The 10578-nt window shown below is 36.3% G+C and overlaps 1 protein-coding gene across 1 annotated transcript in view; it reads left to right on the top strand.

The window, feature by feature from the left end:
* The window catches only part of LOC108949674 (MAM and LDL-receptor class A domain-containing protein 1-like), a 14701-nt gene that overhangs the window by 771 nt on the left and 3352 nt on the right, over positions 1-10578 (top strand). Inside the window, exons 2-18 of the mRNA XM_026835615.1 lie at positions 508-657; positions 1066-1334; positions 1961-2051; positions 2426-2662; positions 3085-3291; positions 3572-3739; positions 4170-4281; positions 4605-4764; positions 5027-5111; positions 5404-5520; positions 6232-6411; positions 6915-7107; positions 7633-7776; positions 8221-8342; positions 8880-8949; positions 9485-9642; positions 9910-10134. Of these exons, the coding sequence (XP_026691416.1) occupies positions 508-657; positions 1066-1334; positions 1961-2051; positions 2426-2662; positions 3085-3291; positions 3572-3739; positions 4170-4281; positions 4605-4764; positions 5027-5111; positions 5404-5520; positions 6232-6411; positions 6915-7107; positions 7633-7776; positions 8221-8342; positions 8880-8949; positions 9485-9642; positions 9910-10134 (2688 nt within the window). The remainder of the gene's footprint in view (positions 1-507; positions 658-1065; positions 1335-1960; positions 2052-2425; positions 2663-3084; positions 3292-3571; positions 3740-4169; positions 4282-4604; positions 4765-5026; positions 5112-5403; positions 5521-6231; positions 6412-6914; positions 7108-7632; positions 7777-8220; positions 8343-8879; positions 8950-9484; positions 9643-9909; positions 10135-10578) is intronic.

The following is a 10578-nucleotide window of genomic DNA, read 5'->3' as shown; positions in this document are numbered from 1 at the left end:
CATCCCCCCCCCCCCCCCCCCCTACTATATATATATGTTCGCTTTTTAAACTTTTGTGGGCTGTCTACTGTCGTTTTTTTCGCTTCTTGTGTTTTGTATTGTTCGAAATTGGTTACTGTGAGCTGCTGAAAAGTCAAAGTAAATATATACCCTTGTACAGTGGGGCGCGTAAGGGGTTATCGGTAATTAAGGTCGTACGCAGAAAGCATCTCTCGATAAATGAAACGACCTGTTTCCTTTTTCTTTCTTTTTTTATTTGTTTATCCTCGCATAGCGTGGCAGCGTTAGAAAATATAATACGGCTTGTAATTAATGCAAATCGTGCCCGCTTACAGGTTATCAAGTATGTTTTTTTATTTGCCCGATCGTTTTTTATCCCTTCTATTTAAAGTGGGCCTCCGACAGCCCATTATTGAACGCAGGATTTTAGGTAGTGTCTTGCTCGAAGGACACACACCCCTACACGATTCTGATGACTCGAAATAACATGAGTTTTGTATGTTACAGATAGCACGAACAGTCTATTCTCCTGCGACTTTGAACAGAACAATTGTGCTTTTTCCAATGATGTTTCTGTGGAACTTGGGTGGGGCATCGGGGATGGGGACCATTTGACATCTGGCACCGGACCAGATGGAGACCACACAACAGGCACTGGTATGATACATATATACTTTGTTATTTTACATCAACGATTGAAAACACTTACGACTTTTATTAAAACACTTGTAGTTGGGTGGGGGAAGATGGGGCATATCTTTGTACTCTATTTTCTCGTCGCATTTGATAGTAAACAAAGGACATTTAAAGAATTATAGAACCGTATTCTCACGACTCCTATATAGACCGTTGTCAACTGTTAAAAACACGATCGGGATATTTGAGTATTAGGTGCTAAAGGTATCCAATCATCCCCCACAGTAGGCCTGCTATGTTCTACCTACTTCAAAGCCATTATAACATAACAAAAACTTATTAATTTCTTCGATTACGATATCAAGCAGACATTGGCCGTTGATACAAACTAATAAATGCTCTATTTTAATTGTACTACACATTATGCAGGCAAGTATTGGTACATGGATTCCAGTCGAGCAGGTAACGGTGACCTTGGTCGTACTGCGACACCTCATCTATTTGAAAGTGGGTATGCTTGCGCCACTTTGCAGTTCTACTATCATATGTTTGGTGATGACATCGGGACGTTAAATGTCTACGTCATAACTGACCCCCCTCCCTATTACTACGACAATCCAGTGTGGAGTGTCACTGGTGACCAAGGAAACCAATGGCTTTTGGGTGAAGTCAATATTAGCTTCCCCTTAGATTACATGGTAAGGTGTTTGCCTACTCTTTATACACGCATCCATTTTAACTCGAATAGTAATTTCGTATAGTAGGGTGGGAGAAGATGGGACACCTTTAGCACATAATATCCAAATATCCTTAGCGTGTTATAAACAATTATCAACGGTCTATGAGAGTCGTGAGAAAACGGTTTAATAATTCTCTAAATGTTCTTTGTTTTTTTACTAATATATGACGAGAAAATAGAACGAAAAGATGTCTCATCTTCCCCCATCCTACTATATAAGTATATGCAGATCACATCTATAGTCGTTTGTTTTTTTAGTCGTTTGTTTCTTGAATTTAACGGCCGCACTTTTTTACCTTAGATGATTTTATGGTTTGTTCTTAAACGCATTTGTATAGATTTCGTTTCGTCGTTATATTTCATGGTAGCATGTATACGATCTTTGCGAGCGAAATGTATACGATTTATCGAAATGTATACGAGCTAGCATGTATTCGATCCATGCGAGCGAAATCCAATAGACAAAGCAATATTAAGTTACTTGCTAAATATGCCTCCCCAAAATAAATTTATTTCGCGTATAAGGGAATGCCCTTTATGGGAATCTCCCGTATAATAAGGAAGTTTTTTAAAAATATTTCTTAGATTGCGTTTGAAGGAACTGCAAAGCGTTCACCGTTTGATAACGAAGGAGATATTGCAATCGATGACGTTTCTGTCTTTACGGGTGGCTGTGGTAAGTGTACCGATATTTAAGCATGTGCATCTTTCGCATAATTTCAATATTTTTAGCTAGCACCCGTGTAAGCATTCTGCGTGAATTCGTAAACAACGTTTAGATATTATTTGTTAACGTTTAAGTATATTTTGATACAGATTTTAACCTTGTTAATTTATGCCGATTGGCATATATGTAACAAACTACGCGTGGTTAACCAAAAACTTTTTTAAAAAAATTGCGTGTGCAACTGGTATATAGTCTGCAGACTACTTTGTCCAGGCCAAAGTTAAACAGTGGCCAAGGTTTTATGTACATTATGACACACGTACGAGTTTTCAAATTATTTTACAAAAAATATATTATTTCTGGAATTTGTTGCCATCTTTTAGATTATGAGATCTGTTCACTTGGTGTGGATTGGTGTAAGAATGGAGGATACTGCATTCCATTCCCAAACAACACACATGTGTGCGACTGCGTACAGGGCTGGGAAGGAGTCCAGTGTGAGCTAGATGTTGATGAATGTGCCTCGAACCCATGTAGTAATGGTGGCAACTGCACACATGGTTTCAACAGCTATGAATGCTTCTGTGGTATTGGTTACCATGGGACAACTTGTGAATTTGGTGGGTCAGATGTTAAAAATGTAGGTGTGGTATTGCATGTGATATTAGGCGACCTTGGATTTCAGCATGAGTTGGCTAAATATACCAGAGTAAGCTGTTAGGTGTTTACAATTCGAATAAATATTTTAAAAAAAGGTCTTTATAGACATTTTATATAACTTTTGTAAGTTTTGGTGTAGTTATAGCACAAATAAGTAATAATTCATTTGTAACTTGTGACATTTATTGAGTAACTAATGATTTTGATACTTTTTGTAAATTTTAAACTAGATTGTGTAAATTTATACAGCATTGTACATGCTATATAAAATTAAAATAGTGAAACACCTTAGTTTCTGCAACCAAGGTTTAACTCATGCTTAGTAGTTTCATAAGTCAGCTTACACTACTGCTACTAAACTCACTTGTACCCATGTTTTTAGTTGACCAATGTATCAATGGTGGATTGAACCGGTGTGAAAACGGTGGTACATGCGTTCCAGTTGAGAATAGTAAATACTGCATTTGTGCTGCTGGGTATACAGGGGTTTACTGTGAAATAGAGATTGATGAATGTTTGGTTACCCCTTGTTTAAATGGAGGGACATGCACTGATCTTGTGAATGGATACGCATGCAACTGTACTGATGGTAAGTTTATAATTGTATTTTATTATGTTCATCTGTGTAGGATGATTTAGGTATATTGTCCCATTACACCAATAGCTAGGGTACCACGATCAAAACTCCAATGAGGCAGTTTATGCAGAGTTTTAATTATGTTTAACGTAGTATTTTATAAAATGTTAGAAAACTAAATAGAATGCATATATATTGCTCAGTTATCTATTTTCTACTATAAACAATACGTAACCTACCTTATGGTCTACTTAAGTGTTTCACATATGCTCACTGTCGAGTTTCTTTCCAGATTGGAAAGGTTATGGTTGCGAGTTTGCTTCAGGAGGTTGTGACTTTGACCTCACCAGTTGTGACTACAGCACTGACATCCATGCTGATTTTAAATGGGAATTAACATCTGGTCAAACTCCTAACTTTCTCACAGGGCCTAATGCTGACCACACAACAGGAGACACAGGTAAAAAAATAAACAATATTTTTTTATACAGACACAAATTTTGGAACATTAAAATCATATAATTTTTTTTTGTGAATGGCTGATAATATTGATAACCAATTTGTGAACACTTTGTTCAAGCATCTACGGTCATGTGTCTTGCCCATCACATCCACAATGGTGGCATTACAGAGCTTTGAACTCACTACCCTTCAGCTATAAGACCAACCACTAAACTATGGCACCATCTAAAGTTAGATAGTAGGATGGGGGAAGATGGGACACATTTTAATTCTATTTTCCCGTTCCATTTGGTAGTAAATAAAGAACATTCAAAGATTTATAAAACTGCCATAGACAGCTGTTAATTGTTTAAAATGCGATCCGGATATTGTAATATTTTGTCCTATAAGGTGTCCCATCTTACCCCACAGTACTATATACTTTCAAGGTAACTATTGGTTTGCGAATGCCTTTTCTTCATCCAATGGTGACAGAGGAATCTTGTATTCATCTACTTTACCAACATCAGCTATATCTACATGTACCAATATAAGTTTCTGGTAAGCCATGAAACTTTGTTGTTGACTACAAATATTTTTACCTGCTTTTTGGATTTATTGAGTGTATGTATGTAAAAATGAATACTACATAGAGTTGTTATAACTTTTTATATTTCGACAGTTGTTATATGCCCACTTACGAGTTAACATGTCTGTAGCTTTGGGAGGATTTTTTATATGGCTGACAATTTGGACAACTGTCTTGTCTAAGGACATATACGCTCACAGGCCACAATGGTAGCAGCCCGGAGCCTTGAACCCGAAACGTTTAGCTTAGAGGCAGACATGCTAACCACTGTGACATAAAATAATATATCACACAGGTATTGGATGGTAGGAGGGGCTAGTGGAACATTAAACGTTCATATCACTGACTCAGAAGAGGTTAATGCTAATTCTATTCCGGCATGGTCACGCTCTGGTAAGCAAGGATCTGATTGGTTGGAAGGAAATATTGAAATAAGTGCAACAACTCCATATAAGGTGGGTATATTATTGTATATGAGGGGTCTTAAATATTTTTTTTGAGGGTGTGTAAGATTTATAAGGAAACATGAGAATTTGGAAATGGCAAAGTATCAGCCATGACTAAACATGCTGTTTTCGGCTAAAATGTAGGATGATAGTTTTAAAAGTAATGTCCTAAATAGGGTGAAAATTACTTTTTTTTATGCTTGATTATTAAAATTTAGTTATTATACAGACGAAGAGAAAAGTGTAAAAATGTCTTCCCTACTTATTTCAGATTGCATTTGAAGTTGTGAAACCTGCTGCAATACAATATGATGACATAGCTATCGATGATGTCATCATATCTGTTGGACATTGTGGTGAGATATGTGTGTGCATGAGATGGCGCAATTTGTCATTGGTTTTGGTCATTTATATTCTTGAGTGACTTATCCATGGTTGCCACTCCGATGCTTCCAGTCGAGCTGCTGAAGCTACTGCAGTGTGTGGATAAGTAGACATAACTTTTGATTGGTTTGGTTATTTATTTGTATCCTTGTGGATGGGAACTTGAGTGACTTATCCATTGTTGCCACTCCCATGCCACAGTCAGACTTAAGCTATTACAGTGTGTGATTTTTTGTCTTACACTCACTTATTATTACATCATAGAATTCAGCAATTGTTTCAGTCAACCGTGTCATAATGGAGGAACTTGTATTGAGGATGACACGCATGACTACCTCTGTATTTGCACTGATCAGTGGACCGGAACTAACTGCGAAAATGGTTTGATTATGATGTCATAGGCATTATTTCTGTTTTTTCCATGAAATAAACAGAATTTAATTACTCATAAAAAAACTTAAAGTTTGTCTAAGATATTATAACTATAACCTAACAGTGAATGCCAAATGCCTCTATTACATAACTTATGTGACAAAGTACAATTGCATTCCTGTTCCATTGACTTTAAATTCCAGAGGCAAAATATGGTATTTACAAAAATGACACCATAAATTTGGCAATACAAGTATATCGCAAGACCCATAACATTAAATAAAAAGCGTGTGTTTTAAAGACACCCTAAACAGGAGTTTTAATGTAATTCAGTATACTAAATATTGTGATTTAAAATAATATCAATCGTTAAAACATGCTTTAAATTCAACATAAACTTGACAGCCCATATGTAAGATACAACTTGAAATGAAAGTCCTATCTTACATAAAGTAGGGTGGGGGAAGATGGGACACCTTTTAACTCCATTTCCTCGTTTCATTTAGTAGTAAAGAAAGAACATTAAAAGAATTATAAAAATATATCCTCCGACTCCCATAGACCGTTGTTAATTGTTTAAAACACGATCAGGATATTTAGATATTAGGTGCTTAAGGTGTCCCATCTTCCCCCCACCCTACTATATGTTATATTTATATTGACACTGACCAGAAAATTTATGTTTTATGCACCATGTTTTAACTTGACACTATCTCTTAGATGCTGACCAATGTCTCAGCAATCCCTGCCAGCATGGTGGTGTATGTATGGATGGATACCAATCCTATACATGTAATTGTGATGTTGGTTATGTTGGGTTATCCTGTGAATATTTGAAGGGGAGTTGTGACTTTGAAGATATGTCGGACCCAATATGCAGCTATACGCATGATGTTACCGGTACAGTTGATATGATTTTTGCTTTTGTTTTATTTCAAATGTGGATAATTTTACGGCATAGCACAAGTGCACCTGCCTCTAACCGATAGGTTATGTGTTCAGGGCTCGTCACTGCTACCATTATGGGCGTATGCTTCAATGAGGAAGACACTTAACACCGATTATTTCAACTCAGTGGTCACTAATAAGTTTTCTAAATTATCAGCCATGGAAAAAAACATGGAAAGATTTAATATTAATGTAACCATTAATTTTAACAGAGTTAAACTTATAAGGACAGAGCTTAATAAAGTATAAATGTATTGAAGTCAGGTTTACAATGGCACATAACTATCACAACGGTTGCGTAAACTTAAGTTAAAATATTTATCAAGCTTTTAGAATAACATTCTAGTGAGTTTTGGTTGAAATAGTGCCCTGATTAGAGGCTGGTTTATGACTTTAGGCAAAACTAATAATTTTTCTGCTATATAAGATTCCTAAATGTATGATTTCTATGGCAGGTGACTTTAATTGGATTCACTGGTCAGGGGAAACCCCATCTGCATTAACAGGACCCAATGGTGACCACACTAATAATGGAGAGGGGTTCTACATTTATGCTGAAGCTACAGGGCAAGTGGCAGGCGACACTGGAAGAGTTATGACTCCATTTGTGCCTGGGAGTGGTAACGCTTGTGTGACGTTGTCATTTTGGTGAGTCGGATATAATAGTTGCTTTATTAGGTTTGGGTAAGGAATGAGAACGTACATTGAGGTACGCCAATTACAATACTGTATGCATTATTATTGTCCTGTTTCTTTGTAGGATTGTAATTAGGGTGCACACCTTAAAACTTGGTTTGAGATTCTTGCCTCAATTGTGGCCGTAATGTCAGAAACAAACACCCACAAAATTGGATGAGTGTTTAATGGTCAGCAGGAATGAATAAACAGAACTTGCTTTATCCTCGCATGCACCGAAAAAAGGAAATCAGTATAACATAAATGTTCTGTTTCACACACCTCCATAAAGTAGGACACCTATGACTTTAACTCCTGTTGGTGCTTTAGGAAAATAAATAAAGTGCCATTTATTCATTCAATTATAGCACCCCAGGTGTTGTGGTAATGGGTCAATTATGGCCTAAATCCTAGGGCCCATAGCGTGCCACGCTGCGGGACCTCACCCACATAGAATAGAATAGAATAGAATTCATTCAATTATTAAATATATTTCAGGTATTCCATGTATGGTGGTTCAATTGGTGAGCTTGCAGTTCATGTTGAGTTTAACAACCAAGTGTTGCCCAGTCCTGTTTGGAATGAACTTGGTAGTATTGGGGGTGGGAGACCACAATGGAAATATGCAGAACTAAATATTAGGTGGGCAACACTGTAATTTAAACCTATAAATGTCTAGTTTATGATATGGGTTAACATATTGGTATAATAGGGTGGGGGAAGATGGGACACCTTTAGCACATAATATCCAAATATCCTGATCGTGTTTTAAACAATTAACAATCTATGGGAGTCGTGAAAATATATTTTTATAATTCTTTGTCCCATCTTTCCCCAACCAACTGTATTTAATTAGAAGTCTAAAGTTATAAGTTAGTGAAGCAATGTATGAATATTTAACTATTATGACTGTGTTATAAACTAACTTTTGTTTGGAAAATTTTGGGCGTTAAAAGTCAGTGTGTTTTGTGTTTTTCTCTATGGTAGTTTTAACCATAAAGTAAACGGACCTTTCTACTTACCAAACTTTATAAATAAACAGTCTGCATACTACAATAAACGAATTAACATACCTTTTCACCACAGCACACCCCACGACTTCCGTGTTGTGTTTGAATCCATCATGGAATCAAAAAGTTTAATTGATGAAGACAACAGAGGGGATATTGCTATTGATGATGTTGTTGTTCAAATCAATGATTTCTGTGGTGAGTTTTATAATAGAGAGATGACCATTTGTTACTGGGTTTAAGCAATGGTTATAAGGTTATATCACAGGCAACATATTAGTACTATTTTTCTTTATCCAATACTGATGAAGTAGACTTTGCGCCAATTCTTTACTCGTTTGTTATGTGTTCATTAAGACAGGCATGAGGTGTGTGGAACTGAACATTCGTGTTTAAAATTGTATTTTTTGGTCATTTTAGAATAAAGCAAGTTATATCATTTACAAGTGACTTGCTCAAGGAAACATACGTGAATCAGTATTGTCTTCTGTAAATGAAAACTGGCACTATTAGTATTAATATTTTCATTCTACATAATTTGTGAAAATGAGCAATAATAATAAAACGGGCAAAAATATTTGTAAGCGAAAGCGGGCATTTAAATATTGTAATAATACTAGTTCTGTAACTCCTAATTATAAGCCCTGTGTTCCCCACTTAAAAAAATGCTGCATGACGTAGTTGTTTCACCTCAACAACTGGACAGTTTATATTTTATTTAATTTTTTTTTTCAGATTATGAAGCTTGTTTTATTGCACCTTGTCAGCATGGAGGAACTTGTGTGGCTGAAGGTTCTCAATACAGGTGAGAATAATGTTCATATTGTATGGCACCGTGGCACAGTTGGTTAGCGCGCATACCTGTAACCCAGAGGTAACGGGTTCAAGGCCCATCGCTGCTACTATTGTGGGCGTATGTGTTCTTAAGCAAGACACCTAATGGCAGTTGCTCCAACCCAGTGGTCAGTAATGGGTTGTCCAAATTATCAGCCATACATAAAAAAAGAAAAAATCCCCCCAAAAAATAATTACCCACAAAGTAACATACTTGGTAACTCGTAAGCTGGCGCAAGGTGTATGAATATCGTGTTATAATGACTGCCATTTTCTGGCCACCGAGGATAAAGTAAGTTGCATTCATTCATATTGTATGGCACCGTGACACATTGGTTAGCCTGCTTCTTATCCATTGGGTATAAAACAATTTACATTCATAACAGAAGCACAGTATGCAACATCTGCGCTTTTTACCATTAAAGATTTTTATCATTAAGACTTTGTTTTACTTCTGGATTTAAAATACCTAATTACCAATTTTTGTTTATTTTATTTTCAAATAGTTGTCTTTGTCCGACCGATTTCTCGGGTCCAGCTTGTGAGATATACGGTCAATGTGAAACAAATCCTTGTCAGAATGGGGGAGTGTGTGAAATTGGAAGTAATGGCGACTTTGAATGCATATGTTTAAGTGGTTGGGTCGGACGTACATGTTCTGAAGGTTTGAAAAACGCTAAACTGTATACTACACTAGTATAGGCCATAAATTGGAGCATTTGCCATGTTGTTATAGAATACTGAGTTTGTTGCTAAATACTGCTAAATTGTGGAAACTCTGTTGTCACTATTGGGTTGTCTAAATTGACATCGACATAGAAAAAACAGCACCCACAAAGTTATATATATATATGGTAACATTTAAGTAGCCCTTCACCTAAAGAAAAATATGCAACTTTAATTTTTTTAACTATTACATGATACATCTCAGTTGATCATTGTGCTCCGAATCCTTGCGAAAATGGTGGCACCTGTGCATTGGGACCTATAACTTTCACATGCCACTGTCAAGTTGGTTATACCGGTGACACTTGTCGCGACAACCCCGATAATTGTGTTGGCAATCCTTGTAAGAATGATGGGATCTGCACAGATGGGTTGGGAGAATTTACTTGTCAGTGCGTTGAGCCGTTTTATGGAGATGTATGCGATAAAGGTAAAATGTTTATAACTATCTTGTAAATGTGGCATTACAATGTTTGTAGTGGTCGATTTTTAGCATTGTTTAATGGTTATATCACAGATAACATATCAGTTTTATTTTTCTATATCCTATAATGATAAAGTAGGCTTTGCGCCAGTTCTTTACCCAATAAAGAACAGTAGACGATAAGATACAACTTATTTCAAAGTTAGTTTATTTACAAGGAACTTAATGAATGATTGGAGCAACTCTGCAGAATGAATTAGTTAAGAAAAGGCACAATAACCAAAATAGTAGTACACTACATGCGTTAAACCTGCAAATGATGGATTAGGGGTTGCATCACCACACATGGCATTCAAGAGAAAGTATTGGCGGGTGTGTGGCGTATACACGTATAAAGACGATATTTCTGTAAACAGGAGGTGTATAAAGCCACCAAGCATAATAAGCAAC

This window comes from Ciona intestinalis, chromosome 8 (assembly GCF_000224145.3).
Source record: "Ciona intestinalis chromosome 8, KH, whole genome shotgun sequence".
In the NCBI taxonomy this organism is placed as follows: Eukaryota; Metazoa; Chordata; class Ascidiacea; order Phlebobranchia; family Cionidae; genus Ciona; species Ciona intestinalis.
The sequence above is the reverse complement of the archived record's forward strand: the minus strand, read 5'-3'. Positions and strand labels throughout refer to the sequence as shown.